Raw genomic sequence first — 16819 nt, 5'->3', positions numbered from 1 at the left:
GATGTCTAGCACGCCAAGCTTGCTTCTTAGGTTTAGAGGCGGCCTTGGCCGCCGATTGCCTCGGGAAGGACTGGCCCTTGAGAACGAAAAGACCGAAAAAGCAGGAGGTTCTAGCCTTAGAAGGCACAGAAAAGCCGACTTACACTTTGCCAGGGTGTCTACAATTTTGTCCAGGTCTGGGGCCAAACAATATCTCTACATTGAAGGGCAAGGCCTCCAGGCCCTTCTTGGAATTCGCATCCGCCCTCCAAGAGCGTAACCACAAAGAGCGGCGAGCAGACACAGCTGTGGCCAAGACTCTGGAGGTCAGTAGACTGGCATCCAAAGCCGCCTCACCAATATAGGAAGCGGCATCTCTCATCTGTCTTACTAAAGCTTTCTGAACCTCAGAAAAGGTATCTTCCAGCACATTGGCCCAGCTCTCAATGGCCTTATCCACCCAGGACATAGCCATAGACGGACAGGCTACAGCCCCTTACAGAGAATAGATTGATTTCAAGCAAGTTGGGGGTTTGGAGGGACAAGGCAACTGATGGCACCTCACACACAGCCCATCCTGTGATAAATCCTCCTTACCAACCCCTGCAGGAGAGCAGAGTGGGAGCAGCGGAGCTCTCAATTTCCTTGTCAGACATGGCTGTGAGATAGATATTATATCTATCTAGCTATCTGGAAGTCCAACAGCACACAACTGGGGGACCCTCGAGCATGCAACACGCAGCTCCGTGGATATGGAAGCGTGTAGCACACAACTGTATGTGACATACCTCACAAATACATGAATTTATATAAGTGAGATCAAAGAAAAGCCCTTCCCACACACACCTGTCAGGGCTATAGAAGGAAAAGGATAGGCATAGACTGACAGTTATTTAGAAAAGAACACAGAGTCAGCGCTAACAAAAGTCACATACCATGCAGAAGTAACACTCACTGCACCTTGACACTACAATCAACCTGCCCAGATTCAGAGTCTGGGAGAGCTATAGTGATGCATACACTGTCCCTGCAGGGGAGAGATATACAGGGGCACCGGTCCATGTGAAGCATGAGATGTCTGCGCTGCCACTATGAGAAAAGATGGCTGCGAGAGGGAGTGGCCGTAGAAGGAGAGCAGCTCAGTGACACCAGACCCGAGCAGAAAGGCTTGCTGAGCTGAGGTGCTGCTAAACAGGGAAGGCTGGCGCTTAACCTCCGGCTCCCGCTTGCCGCCTAAAATCCCTGGTGGTCTGTGAGTGCGGGATATTTTTTATACACACAATAAATTATATATATATATGCGAAATCTGTTTAAAAAACAGCAACAGGCGGCACTCTATAAAGTCCGTGGAGTGCCGCCTGTTGCTGTTTTTTTAAACAGATTTCGCATCTCTACATTATTTTAAGGAAGGCACCCCGGCATTATCGCACTGGAATAGCGAGTGCCCCTCTACATATACAATAAATATATATATATATATATATATATATATATATATATATATATATATATATATATATAGATAGATAGATAGAGGAGGCCGCGGCGCCGACACTGCCAGTGCCTCCGGTCTGTCCCCAGAGACAATAAAACTGCATGAACACGCGGGTCCTTACCTGTCCCCGTCGATCTGGCAGCAGTCCTGGCAGCCCACCGTGATCCCCAGATCTGTACTGGCGTCGCGGTGTGGAGGGGCGGCAGCTTGGACGTCCACTGGACAGTCCAACACTGTCGTTCTGATGAGTTCAAAAGTAAAAATAAATAAAAAAAAACAAACAACTAAAATAAAGCTATGGGGCTGCTAATCAGCTCCCCCTGCGCAAACGGTGACCCGACTCCGGCCGGGCACCAACTTAAACTGAGGTGCCTGTGGCACGGGGTCTAGAGGAGGATGGACTCAGTGCATCCTGGGAGCTAAAGCTTTAACTGCGTGGTGCCCATGTATCCAGATCCAGCTATACCCCAAGGTCATCCCTGTGGATCCCCTATGGACTCTGAAGAATTAAAAAAAATAAAAATAAAAATGTATTTGGGCTTCCAAAGCAGCCCACTGCATAAAGGTGACCCAACGCCGGCCAGGCACTGATGAAACTGAGGTGCCTCGGGGGCAGCGTATAGGGGATGGACCGATGCATCCGTGAGCTAGAGCTTTAATTGCGTGGTGCCCGGTCCTCAACCACCACCTACACCCCAAGGTCTCCCTGTGGAGCCCTATGGACCGTGACAAAGAAAGATACATTGGTCATTCTCATACAGACGTCAAAAATGAAGAACATCTCTCTAGGATCAGCATTTCCACTTAAACTAAGGCTCTCACCTCTCCAAAAGACATCAAAGGCTTCTTCTGTGGTTTTAACTTCAACTTCTGTGCAACCGGCAATGTACATGTTGTGGTTCTGGTCCTCACGTAAGATCCTAGATTGTGGTGGTCTAAAACATTTAAAAATAGGGGGTGGAGTCAGAGGGATTGGGATACTAGAAGATTGTGGCACGATAAGCTGGTGCATATACACACTTTATATAAAAGCTTGCTGAGCAAAGCAAACATGCAGGATTATGCCACATGTATAAATTAGATGGATGGAAGAGCAGAAAGATGATGATGATGATGTACAACACTAGAATCAGGCAGAAATCTGGGTAATAAGGCACAAGCTATGTAATGTAAACATACATAAACTCTGCATTCTTTCCCGGCGTGTTCCACCTGATGAAGGAATAGCAACAAGTTACAATCTATGTTGCAACACTTTAAATAACTGTAGAAGTATGGGTCAGAATAACAAACACATAAAATAGCCCCTCAGAAAGCAGCAGGGGAGAGGTTACTTTTACCACACTATACAAGCATACAGTAAACCATGTAAAAAAAAAAGCCAAGCGCTTCAAAACCATCACCTTGTATTATATCTTAAAACAGAAAGGCGCTTTTGTTATTAAAACAAAACGTGGAAGTAGTTTAGGCTCCGCATTCAAGCTGTTCACTCACTTTGGTTTAATGGGATCTATAGGCGACTCCTCCAGAAGATCATAGATATAGTTATTGTAGATTTCTATGTAGGACACAAAGATGCTGTACACACTGTCTTCATCCACATCCTCCACTTTGCAGTGATCTTCTATATTAATCATATCTGCAAATTCAGGTTCTATTCTATGCCTGCAGGACACACATGTATGAGTGACACTAATTGGGACAGGGGAAAGGGTCATATACATATAGCAGTATAACCTACCTGCTGAGAGGCGTCCTGGAGATAACCTGTGGCTGCGCCTCTCTCTTCTGGCGCTCTAATAGAGCATCTACCTCATTCTGTACTTCTATACCATTCTTATCATCAGTCCTAAATACCTGCAGATGACAGGAAATACAAGATCAAATAGAACGTACTTGCATGTCATATGGCCGCTGGGTGAAGTGATCATATTCAGGCTACATTAAACATACATTTTTATTTTTTTTTCTAAAAAAATAAAAAAGTACCTGCTACTAAAAAAAATATCTTTCCAATTTATAAAGCAATTTAATGTCAGAGAGCCAAACAAACTATATAAACACAAGGGAGATAGGGACAGTGAACTGGCTCCTACACTTTCGAAAAAAATTGTGAAGCCCTGCCTTACTGGGTACTGAAGACTTACGTATCTCTTGGCCTGGAAGGCACTGATGCTGTTAAAGATCATGTTGAGACATCGAGGTAAAAGTCCTCCTTGCCCAGGAGATCCAGTCATTGTGTAAGTCTTCCCACTGCCGGTCACTCCATAGGTAAAGAGCAATCCTAACAGGAAAAAAAAAAAAAGCAAAAAGCTCAGAACTCAGGAACAGCAGTACATTGTCTACTATATAAAAGCGTAAATTTGTCCTTCTGTCTTTCTATACAAATTCACAGTTTACAAGCAAATATAGAGACATTTTACATACGAGCGTATTAAAACACGGCGGAGGAAACTAACATTTTTTTAAAATCGAAATTACTGTTCATTTTTAATTAATTTAAAACCACAATTTTTGCTGGACGATCATTGTGAGGCCTCACGGCATATAGGTAGGGCCTCGGAGCAAACATTTTGTGTTGTCATGATCTTAATGTTTTATTATCGAAGAGAGCTTTAGCAGGCCTTGCCAGCATTCTCAGCTCTCTGACTCTACCAAATTAGGCAACATTCACTTCCTTCTTCCAACTGTGTCAAAATGATAACTTTGCAAGGACCCTGCTGTACTGTGAGCTGCCAAAATCTTACACATGTAATGCTTCACACAGTTTTTCTACGCAGAAAATAGGGAATCGCTGTAGATGGTCATCCTGGTATCAGAGCAACAGAAGCTCTTGGCCGTGTTTACACTGTACAGCCTACAAATTTTGAATGCTTCTATCTCCGAAGTTTGCTTTACACCGTTACAAGTCCTACTTCCTTTGAAGACCTTAGGACTGTTGATGGGGAAGTTTGTCACACTTTTCGTGAGGCTTGCCTAAGGAGAGGTTGGTTGGAGGATGATGTGCAAACAAACATTCTTAAAATCCCGGGCAACCAGCTAGTATTGGATATTGAAGGGAATGTGGCCACCCACAAAAAAACAAACAAAAAAAAAAAACACCCTTACCATTTTTACCACGAATGAGATCTTCCACCAAGGGCTTAGCAACATCATCAAATAGGTCTTTTTGTGTTACCAGCATCCCAAAGACTTGTTTAAAGGAATACTGGGTCTACAGCAGGATTAAAGGAAAATAATCAGTATAACTTGGCAAATACAAACGGGTATGTCAGCAAATATAATGTTTCTGCAAGACACAGGTAAACAGGTTTTTTTTAAGATTATAATCCCTTGATATCTGGTTGCTGTAATGGGACTTTTCAGACTACGAAGGCAGCAAATATTTTTAAGTGGCTGCTGTTACAATGCAGGAAGATAAATATTGTCAATAGATAGTAGCTCAAATAAAGTCTCAACTATTCATATTGTTTTATTAAGGGGGTCAGTAACCAAATATCATTTGATAATATAGGTTTGGAATTTAAGTTTATGCACATGTATAAAGATACACATAGAAAAACTCATATCTAGGAACAAGGCATGCTTGTTACAAATAGTACACAATTTGTTACCATCTGTTATAAATAATATAACTATCGGTGAAATAGTGCGGTCATGTCAGTTGAGAACATCTCACATTAGAAAGAATGGTAGGGAATAAAGCTTAATCAACTGATGAAAGATTAATAGAGTACCTACAAACTACATCATTTATAGGCTGTATGCAATACCTCATATGAGGGCATGGTAAAGCTATTTAGAACTGTTACACATCCAACATCGATTACGCTCTCACCTCTTTATATTCTCCGTTCCTGGTGACTTTACAGCCGTCTGGAGGGTGCAGTTGAACAGTGGTCTCATTGATCACCTCAATGCAGCATTCCTGGTCTGGGGGGCTGAGGGGTCGCACCCTACAGTAAACCTGGGGAAACAGTCACATCAGAACCGATCAGTTTGGGAATCTGGGTCTTCAAACCTATTTTAGTGATCAGTGAGACACTCATTAGCAAAACTGCAAAACGTAGTAATATTGAGTATGACCGGGTCAAAGGCAGAGATGACCGGGGCAGGAAACTATTAGCTCCCAAGTGCACCAACGATAAAGCCTCTGCTAGTAAACAGAAAAAAAAACAAAAAAAAAAAACTTGTAATATTTTGAATTATTTTGCTAACGTTCCCCCCTCCCCACAGCCATAGGCACAGGGGACTGCTACATTCTGCCATTTTTCTGGTGACTAGTTTTCCCACTCACACTTTCTCCTCCATTCAGTGATTAATAGCTTAGCAGAGCCTCAGGAAAAATGGCTGCATGTAACAGGCATAGGGGCTCTGACTAGGGAGTCCTAAAGTTTTGTAGATGGAGGGGCCGAAAATTATGTACACTATCTATAAGATTAAAAGAAAATCTTACTCCAACTGGCTCCTTCTGACCGGTGTTTGGCTTCTTGGGAGGCGGTCTCCATGGAGCTCTGCTTCTGCTACACAGACAAAAACAATAGGTATTTAAATGATAGATATATATATATATATAGATATATATATATATATATATATATATATATATATATATATATATAAAAAAAAAAAAAAGTGACACTATATGAAAACTGAAGCACAATTTCTATAACACAATGAACAAATAAGTACTTTAGTATAAAGTGGAACAAAGTTAATATGAAACACAAGAAAACACCAAATCAAGAATGGGCTAAATGGGATAAACTCCCGAAGCTATTGAACTCAGCGCGCTGTTAAGGATTTCGGTGCGTGCAGAAATCCAACTAAAGTACAGGCGCGATGCTGTTTTCTGCCCTTAGCGCCACGAAAACAGCAACGCACCCAGCAGTTTAGTCTGAGAATGCCCATTTTCGCGACTTAACACCCTGTTCAAGGAGAGAGAACAGGCATTCTCCGACCTAACAGCACGCTGAATTGAATAGCTCTGGGAGCTCCCTCCGGGTGCCATTTAATTTGCATTCATTTGAATCAAGCCCATTGCCATCATTCCCCATGAGATTAGCTCTATGGGGAAGAGAATTCATTTATTGCACCTGATCCGTCTAAAATGATATGAGATCAGGGTGCGAAATTCAATTGATTTTGGCGCCCGTGCCTTATCACATATGTCACACATAAAACCACTCAAGTCCTGGTTAGTGTGCCCACACTGCAGGTAAGATGCCCAAACCACAGATTTATTGCACATTCCTGCTCGCCATCTCAGGAGGGTGCCAACAGAAATGTGTCCACCTGCAGCTATTCGCTGCCATATGGAGTAACAATTGAATGGCTCTATCGGCCGACTATTAGTCACAACTGTGGGTGAAAACAATTCAATCGCCCTCTATGACGTTATGCTTACCGACAGATTTCGACATAGGAAATACCTAAGGGCACTTGTCCATGTGTGACGGCATTACTAGGCCTCTACAGATGTATTTGTAAAGATCTAAATATTACATAAGAACACTTCAACCTGCTTAATACGCTGAATAGAAAGAGGTTACCTACATTTACTGATATGCACATTCTAGCCGACATACGTCACAGTATTATAATAGTGCGTACTTCTGCAACCCTCTCCATTTCCCATTCACTACAAGACGGTGGTGTGCACAAGGGTAGTTTGGAACAGCCTGTGGGTTTTGTCCCCTCCCGCGGGCTGCAGTGTCCCGTGGGTGGGGAAAACGGCGGTGCAGCGGTCACCGCCAGTGAATGGATGCACCACTGGATCCATTCACAGTGACAGCAGCACTTGGCGGCTGCCGGCCTCTCTAAGTGCCGGGCATGCCCTTAAGACTGGCGAAAATGGGCACGCTTCATAAAGACAGGCCCCTTTTCATTGGCCACACCACCTTTTCGGAAGCGCGCGCCAATGTGCCCTTTCTCTAGGTCCAGTCTTCTTAGAGTGAACACTATAGTCAATGATTTCCCATGAGCTCCCGGTCAAACGATCTAGTGCATACACATTGTGCAATCTAAAACGACCAAACAATAGATTGTTAACTATATAATGTAACCATATTGTCTGGTCGTTTGATAGACACACTACACAATCTGTGGGGATTTGTTAAAGAGATTGAGAGATCTTCCTGCATGTACAAAAGTTGTGACAAACGACGCAGCTGAAGTGGCATACACCAGTGGTTCCCAAACTGGGTGCATCAGGGCACTTGCAGGGGTGCTTCGGGTTGGTGGTCCAGTACCAGACGAAATCATTTTTAGTCAGTATGATGGGCAGTCATTAGCACTGGTTTGCTTATCGAAAAAAAAAAAAAGACAAAAAGAAGCACAGCCCTGTGCACCAGCACATAACTGAACCTCAGGGTGACATAAGCACACTTTACTTAATTTAATTTTTGCTGCATTTCTCATTAAAATTTTTGGCCCAGGGGTGCCGTGGAAAATATGCTGATACTCTAGATTAGAAAAAAATTTGGGAACCACCGGCATACACACTTGACGATTATTTGTTTTTCCGATGCGTCGGAATCGGTCAAATGTTTCAAAATATCATCTAGTGTGTAGGGGCCTTAAGACGCACTGCAAAGTATATCCTGTTTGATCATTGCATGATGCAAAGGCTCAGCTTATGTCTTCAAACTCCCTTGCCCAGGTTAGGTGAGGTGAAATCTCCAGATCGCTCATTAGATAGATTAGGAATACCATGTGCCAAGGACTTTAGTGAGAGAAGCTGACAAGTTTGAGAAACGCAAACAAATATGGAGTTTACCAATAACATCCACCACAGCTCTTCAGCATAAGCACTATGGCTTAGAACCACATTGTGAGCACAAGTCCAAAGAGGAGCCAAAATGACAGGTTCCACTGACGAGAGACACACCAAGGTTGACTGATAAAAAGATCAACAAGATCTACACATCAGGGCCACTTGGGCAAATAGAGGTTTATCTTTGCTTCACTACCAAGAGGTAAAGAGCACTGGTACATATTTCCGACCCCAAACGTCTCCAGAGGATGGCATCCACACTAATTTAGCAGACTCCAGATGACACAATCTCAGGATTAACTATATCTGGCGATTAGGACCCAGGGAAGCCTGACCGGCTGTGCTGGATCCCCTCTGGGTACAGTCACAATGCAATGGCATGGATGATAGCTGTGAATATCCCTTTAGCCCTTCTCTTGCATTGTTAAGCTGCCATTGAGAAAGAAACCCTCCTTGAGAAGCAGGATTTGGGAGCCCTGGCTTGTTAAATTGCAGCAGGACATCGCTGTATTATACAGCGATATAGAATAACCGATACCGCAGGGTCTTGTTAAATAGACACCTATAAATCAAGAAATACGTTAAAAATGAGAGCAGGTAAAAAAAATAAAAATATGTGTCAAATTCCAATCCAGTAGACCAGTGTTTACCAACCTCAGTCCTCAAGGAACACTAATAGTCAAGGTTTTAAGGACAGCCATACTTGAGCACAGATGACTTAACCTCAGTTATTTTGACTTAGCCATCTGTGCTCAAGCATGCATGTCCTAAAAACCTGGGGCTGGGTTCAGCAAGATACTGAATAGCCCCGGGAGGGAGCTCCTGGAGCTATTCAATTCAGCGCAGTTTGGCCTGACTAAAAGGATTTCTTCTTGCACCCTCCTGAGATTAGGAGAAATCCGAATAAAGTGCAGGTCGCGAGGCTGTTTTCTGGCTTAGCACAGCGCCAACAGCATTGCGGCCGGCACTTGAGTCACTAAAGCCGGCATTCTCCGACAAAACTGCCAAACTAAACAGCGCGCTGAATTGAAAAGCTCCAGGAGCTCCCTCCAGGGGCTATCCAGAATTGCGCTAAATTGAATGGAGCCCCTGGACTGTTAGGGAAATTCAAATACTTTCGACAGAGTCTCTCCCTAGTGGGAACTCGATAAAGCAATTCAATTGCTGATCCTTTCGGACGAGATAGCCGCCGGCGCTGACGTTTCTGCTCGCACCCTCCTGAGGTGGCGAGCAGAAAATGTGCGATAAGTCCTGGTTTTGGGCGCCGTAACCAGGACTTTAGACGAGTTTAGCCACTTTACATGGCTAAACCCAAAGACAATTGAAGATCGCCCCTCAATCTCCCGTCACTTTAGATGGGAGCTAGGGTGCAGTAAAACAAATTAATCGCCCCCTTAAGTGTGCCTTGAAGAGCAAGGTTGGGAAACACTGCCATAGACCATCACAAGCCAATATGTTTTTTAATTTAGCTTCAGCAATTAAAACAGAAATAGACAAGTAGTTGTGGGCGAAAGGCTGAATGAGTCTTGATACTCATGCTGCCCTTACACTACAGCAGTGGTTCTCAAACTCGGTACTCAGGAACCCACACAGGTCACGTTCACATTTTCCAGGTCACCCAGCAGGTGCACAGGTGTATTCATTACCCACTGACACATTTTAAAAGATTCACAGGTGGAGCTAATTATTTCACTTGTGATTATGTGAGACCACCTGGAAAACATGCACTGTCTGGGTTCCTGAGGACAGAGTTTGAGAACCTGTACACTACAAGATTCAACAATATCCCCGAGCCTCGATTTACTGAGCGATGTATGGACATAAATGGCAGTTCACTGCACAGATTTGGCAACAAGGATCAAACTGAATGATCATTTGTGTGCATACACTGACAGATAATCGTTTGGAACAGTTGTGCATCAACCAGATCTAAACAATCGTCCAGTGTATCAACAGCTTAAGCGTCATGTAGTTCATCAAGTGACAGTTAAACTATACAATTGGTCTCAAATTTGTCCCGAGTGTACAGATGCGACTTTGCTACAAATGTTAAGACACTCATACAGAAAGCTACACTGCTCAATTAGAAACTGTTTGGCCAAAGATGTTTGCCCACCTACCAAGTCACAGTGAACCTTATAAGGTGGGTCCTTAACATCCCTAATACTGACACATTAAAGTGTCAGTATTAAGAACGTTAGGGACACCTTATAAGGTTCACCGTGATGTGGTAGATGGGCAAACATCTTTGGCCAAACATGTACTAAGAAACCTTACTTTAAAAACCATGTCAGTTGTTGGGGTTTATTATAAACATTTGATCATTGGAATTCTTAGTGATTATAGTGTGCACCTGCATATCCCCCATTTTGTCTGCAACCAGAAACTATACCTCCCTGGTAAAAGAGGTATGGAGTCATTTCCTTTGCTCTAAAGGATAAGACGTGATAAAGTACCAGTAAAAGCCTGCAAACATGGACCATTGACAAGTATCAAGTATGAGAGCAACTGTGTGCCACAAGAACAGGCAAAGCCTCCGCTGAATATCCAGGACACTGCTTTTTCTTGTGCAAAAACTGACTTGGAACATGTTTTAAGTCAAATCAAAAGAGCCGTAAAGGATTTTTCCCTGTATACACCCATAGACAGCACATTCCTGTGCCATGAGACAACTGGTTACAAAACAAATACCTTCATTACCTCTAACGACAGGGGTGTAGGAGTGTGCTCTGAACAGTATACCACTTCATAAACCATCTATTGCACACAAGATAGGTTTACTTTACAGTTCAGAGACAAATGCTTTGTGTGCGCATCAGAGAATGGGCAGTCTGCCAAAATTCCTCTACTGGAAATAGATGCAAAGGATTTGCCAGTCTGTTACACAGTAAATATATTGCTCCACACCAGATCGATAGTCTTGGAGGTTTTAAAACATAAGGACCTTTGATCCAGACACATTACAGTATTTGATTGTGAAAACAAAACTCATTACAGACAAGACAAATTTTCTGCATGTACTAAAAGTTCTCTTTACATAAGAAGCCAATTAAATACATTGTTTAGATTGAAAGATTTCCTTGATTAGAAAGGTCCATTAACAGTTACTAAAATGAGAAGTTAACATGCAGATCTGTCATTACTTTGGGGGATATGGCGATGTCAAATTTACTGTCCTTCTGTCATGTTAAAGTGCAAAATCACTTCCACCTATTGAAACTAGATTTAGACAAAGGTTGTGATGAACAATCAGTTCATGAATTACATAGAAAAATACCATTCATTGGTTCCCTTTTGGCTGAGATGCACCCCCCCATTAAAAAAAAAAAAAGAAAAAAAAAATCAAGCCTAAATCTGACAGCTCATGGATAGACCCAGTTGCTGAGAATCAAATGAATGGATGTGTGGTTGGCAGGATACAATGGGGTAGATGTATGAAGCCCAGAAGCAGTATAAGCGCACGTTATGTGCGCTGACACCGCTTCTCCCCGATGTATGATCAGGGGTCTGGGCGGTAAATGACAGAGGCGCTATGTGCCTTTGTCATTATCGGCGCTGCTATCTTGTAGAAGAGACACAGCGCATCAGTACTAGGCTGATGCGCTGTGGTCTCTAACGGGTAGCGACGGAGGGGGAAGTTAACGCTCGGTAAAGAGGCAAAGCGGGAAGCGTTACAGCGGCACGTTAAGTGCTGCTATAATACATCTACCCCATTGCAACTATCCCATATAAAACAATGTTTTTAATCACTATTGCTTCAAATGCCCACAATTCATTTCCATCAGGAGCAGAGGAAACATGTTGGCACCTTCAAGACCCTTCCTGCTCAGTTTACTCACAAGAGGGTTAATGGCATACCATCAATTACATCAAAAAGGTCTGGTTTCATTCCAAACTTTACGTCATTGGTGTTTCCTTAATGCCAGTGACTAACCAGCCTAAAGGGGTCTATTCATCAAACTAATTCTGACCTTAAAACACGCAATAACATATGTTGCCGCATGTAAGAAGTTAGTTTCACACAGACAGATCTGAGCTATAAAGGGATTTCCCTTGTTTTTCAATCAACAATCATCCCCATAGTTTTCTATGGGAGCGCAACTTAAGCTATGCCATTTCCTATGGAGGAAGTCAGGCTGGAGTGAGATCTTGTGGTCCCTTTCCGGTGGTTTGGAGTGACTGCTATAGCCAGTGTAAGTTATGTTCTCTGCACATGGACTGCTGTGGCTGAACCAAGATATAAAGGGATAGTGTAGGTTATCAGTTTAAGTCTTATTGATCGCAGGGACGTGCTCTTATCTGAGCCCATGTCTCGGCAACTTCACAATGGTAAATAACCCCCAAAATATTCCTTATCGCTGCAATTTGCGGTTATAAGGACTGCCAGTTTCCAGGGGAGTACTTGATATTTTAATAATTAGGCCCATAACAGTTCTCCAGACAGATTATTCATTTGCAGGCGAAAAACCGTTCTCAGCAAAAAGTTTTCGCCAATGACATAATTTCGCCTGTCAGAAACTTTCCGCCCAATTCAACTGCAATGACTTTTCGCCTAAGCGGAAAGTCAATGCAGTCAGTTAGGCGGAAAAGATTCGCATCTGAATGGAGGCGGAAAAAAAGTACAGTTTTGGGGTGCTAAGTTGCGGGAACCCCCATGCAGTGTTAGGGCAGTCGCCCAAAGATAAACTGCATCAAAGCAAAAAAGTGTAAAGTTGGGGGACAAACAAACTAGCAAAATAGACTCCAGGGGGGTCCCCAAGTATGCCCCAGGTGTTTTTTTCTTTGCAGCAGGTGGTTTATCCATGATTTTTAAAACTTCACTTTAGTAACTTTTAAATATGCTAGCCCCCATTTCAGGTACCCCAAATTTGCAGGGACTAGTTATTTTGAGGAAAAAATATTGCTAAATGCTATTCTTCATCCCATATGCAAATACACTAAATAGCACCTATTGAGACCATTTAAGTACCCCAAATACCTTCAGCAGGGCTATTCAGGGGCATCCATAGTGATCCCCCATGTCAGCGCATCTTTTTGGGGGTGTCAGGTTGATTTCCCGAAATCTGACAGGACTTTGCGCCGAGACGCGTTTTTGCATCCTTTGCAATTGAACAGGGCGAATCGTTGGGACGAGCACAACACTTTTCCGGAGGCAAAACTGGCGATGACGGAGAAAAGTCTGGGATTTTTGCCGGCAATTGAATACAGGCCAAAGTTGTTTAGAAAGGATTAAGAACACTTAACAATAGCAGAAGTTAATCTTGTACTGCAAATAGCCAAAATAAACTCAAATCTGAAAAAAAAACTAAATAAAACCTCATGCCACTCAGTATTTTCCTAGAACCCAACAATCCATCCCCTGCGTCAAAGCTTACATTGGAGTAACACTAGTGGCTACAATGCGATATGAGATACATAGTAGCAGAAATGAGCTGGATAAGACAATCACTACAATATCTTCCTAAAAGCTCCATCTGCCCCACCAGGTGAAATGCAGATCCATTACCTAATGCTGGCACTGAAGTGGCATTAACCTGCTCCCTCTGCCCCACCAGGTGACATGAAGATCCATTACCTAATGCTGGCACTGAGGTGGCACTAACCTGCTCCATCTGCCCCACCAGGTGACATGCAGATCCATTACCTAATGCTGGCACTGAAGTGGCATTAACCTGCTCCATCTGCCCCACCAGGTGACATGCAGATCCATTACCTAATGCTGGCACTGAAGTGGCATTAACCTGCTCCATCTGCCCCACCAGGTGACATGAAGATCCATTACCTAATGCTGGCACTGAGGTGGCATTAACCTGCTCCAGCCTGGGCCACTAGTTAGGGGAGGTGGGGGGCATCTCCATGACTCACAAATTGAGTTTTAAATAAATAAGATTTACTTCACAGATGACTGCAACCAAACAGTTTTCATTCAAATGGGATTGTAGGTGCTTCTGCAGGACATCACGCTGCCATGCCCAGGCACCTGCAGCTCCCTGGATACCTGTCCCCCAACCTATGATTTCCTCTATCTCCGTCAGAGCCCCCCACCCAACCGCATCAAAAACAGCGCCCCCCTCCCCAGAATCCACAGGCACCTTCTCCAGGTCCCGCACCCATAGCTGAGCCCCCTGAAAGCTGCAGTCCCATCCATGACACCCCATGGGCTAGGAGCAGGGCTCCGGGTGACCCCATGCACTTACGCCGGCTTCATCATGTCTGGACCGCTTGCTGCTGCTGCTGCTCGGGTGGCTCAGCCTCTGCCCGCTCCGGGCCCGTAACTCCCGGACCACTGTCTCCGGTGTCGGTCAATCAAGCACGGCAGCTGTTGGACTTCCCCTTCCCGCGCAGTGTATTTTTTAAATTCAGCCAATCACAGCGCGAAGTGACGTCATTCCGTCTTCTACAACAGAGTGTGGCAGGGGCGTGTAGACAAGCCGAGGTATAGTTAGGGTAACAGCGCCATCTGGTGCCAAGACTGGCAACATTATTGTGTTATTATTATTATTATTATTATTATTATTATTATTATTATTAATAATAATAATAATAATAATCATCATCATAATCAAAGGCTTCAATCTAATTAGGTGCGAGTTGCTATTTTCTTTGTGAATTCACATAGCAAATTAATTTTGCAATCTAATTAGTGACTCGCACTGAACTAGACTGAATTCGTATTTTTCCATTCACACCTCCCTGAATTTTAAGGTTAAAATGTCGAGACACCGTGCTGAACTCCTTGGACACCCCCCAAATGAATAATTAGGTCATTGGAAGTATCCAATTAGCTTAATTAGTGTAATGATTACATGTAATTTTTGGGGGTAAAAAAAAAGTTCACCTCAAATTATCCCAAACTCAACTTTTTCGTTAGTTTAGACACCCCAAATGTAATTAAAATAATTTTTCAATTTAAAAATATTGTATTTTTTTATCACTTTTTTTTTTTAAATTTCAAAGTGCCCTCATAGTACCCCAAAATAACTTTTTCCTACTTTTTTTTTTGCATTTTTCGTTTAATTCGTTTGAGATTAAATGAAAAAAATTAGCTTTTTATAATTTTATTTTTCCTTTTTTTTAAAAAAAGCACGTTTGACACTAATTAAAAACCTTCAGTACTTTCCTAATGCCCACAAACAACCTTCTTTACGGTCCTGCTAACGAAATTATAAATTTTGGGGGGTCCAGGAGGGGATCCCCACTTTTTCATGCACTTCTCTCACATCGCATTTGGCAGTCATTTTGCAAACCTCCGCTGCGAGTACCGCGAATAGGCATTTTTAATTAAATTGGAGAATTCTCGGGTGCGCGCATTCAGCCGTCGAGTTTCATGAAACAAACTCGCTACTCGCAATTCATACCTAATTGGATTGGCCGAAACGTTTTTAACTGATTGTAAACTCTACTGGGGCAGGGACTGATGTGAATGGCCAAATATTCTCTGTAAAGCGCTGCGGAATATGTGTGCGCTATATAAATAGCTGGTAATAAACGTTTGGTGTTCAACTTAAGCTGGGTACACACCTAACAGATATATCTGCAGATGATGGTTGTTCATACACACTGAATAACCATCATCTGTCACGCCCCCTCCCCGTGACCTCTGATTTAAGTGTACGGACGGTCGTCTGACCGTCCGTACACACAGCATGTTGCCCCAATATATCTGCAGATATATTTGGCATCAGCTGTGCAGCATAGCCAACGCGATATGTCTATGAACGTCGTCATCCACAGCAGTGGCGGATCCGGGGGGGGCAATACCCCCCACCCGTACACAAAGCCCATCCACTTGCGCAATTATCAACAACGTAGCATGGTACGGAGGGTCTGGAGCATATTATTACTGTGCGGGGTTGGGCGGGGGAGAGGGTCTGGTGTGTGGAGCATATTATTACAAGGGGGGTCTGGAGCATATTATGTTAGGGGGGAGGGGTGTGGAGCATATATTGGGGGGGCTGGAGCATGTTATTACTGGGGGCTGTCTCTGGTGCATAATATTTACAAGAAATAATATTTTTCTTGTTAATGAATATTCTGTTTTATTTTTTACATTTGTTGACAGTGGGAGGGGCAGATCTGTAAGTGGGAGGAGTAACTAATAGAGAGGGGAGGAGTCAGTAATATTTCTTAAACCACCCCCCATAAAAGTAAAGTCTAGATCCGCCACTGATTCACAGACATTTCGCTGGTACACACTGGCCGATATACACGAGATATATTGGCCGATTAATTGATTGGCCAATATATCTGCCAGTGTGGACCCAGCATTACACTGTACCGGCACCTTCTTTTGGTATAATTTATAATTCTTCTAACTAGTGTCACAAACAAGAAAAAAATCTGTGAAATAATTTCGGAAGTGAACAAAGTGAGTGTCAAGATTTGTCCAGCCTATGGAGGCTCATATAGATCTTGTATTAAAGTGTAACTTTAGGAGAGTGTCAGTACCTATTATTATTATTTTTATTGGTAGTAGTATTGGTATCTTTTTGTCATACAAAAAGCACTAATAATAATAATAATTTAATTGAAAATTGCCACAGATATGTAAAAGCCTACTAGCCTAAAA

General features: G+C 43.0%; 1 protein-coding gene across 4 annotated transcripts in view; it reads right to left on the bottom strand.

Annotated features, from left to right (window-relative positions):
* The window catches only part of KIF23 (kinesin family member 23), a 39973-nt gene extending 25337 nt beyond the window's left edge, over nucleotides 1-14636 (bottom strand). Inside the window, exons 1-8 of one of the 4 annotated variants that reach the window (XM_088452797.1) lie at nucleotides 14448-14636; nucleotides 5932-5998; nucleotides 5314-5442; nucleotides 4584-4689; nucleotides 3623-3759; nucleotides 3217-3332; nucleotides 2970-3140; nucleotides 2298-2410 (exon numbers count right to left, since the gene is read on the bottom strand). In XM_088452797.1, coding sequence (XP_088308923.1) covers nucleotides 2298-2410; nucleotides 2970-3140; nucleotides 3217-3332; nucleotides 3623-3759; nucleotides 4584-4689; nucleotides 5314-5442; nucleotides 5932-5998; nucleotides 14448-14461 — 853 coding nt within the window. In that variant the 5' untranslated portion in view covers nucleotides 14462-14636. The remainder of the gene's footprint in view (nucleotides 1-2297; nucleotides 2411-2969; nucleotides 3141-3216; nucleotides 3333-3622; nucleotides 3760-4583; nucleotides 4690-5313; nucleotides 5443-5931; nucleotides 5999-14447) is intronic. The other 3 variants (XM_088452798.1, XM_088452799.1, XM_088452801.1) reach the window with 3 other exon arrangements.
* Nucleotides 14637-16819: the final 2183 nt, after the last annotated feature.

The sequence above is a fragment of the Taudactylus pleione genome, unplaced genomic scaffold, assembly GCF_031769625.1.
Source record: "Taudactylus pleione unplaced genomic scaffold, aTauple2 ptg000556l, whole genome shotgun sequence".
NCBI lineage: Eukaryota > Metazoa > Chordata > Amphibia > Anura > Myobatrachidae > Taudactylus > Taudactylus pleione.
The sequence above is the reverse complement of the archived record's forward strand: the minus strand, read 5'-3'. Positions and strand labels throughout refer to the sequence as shown.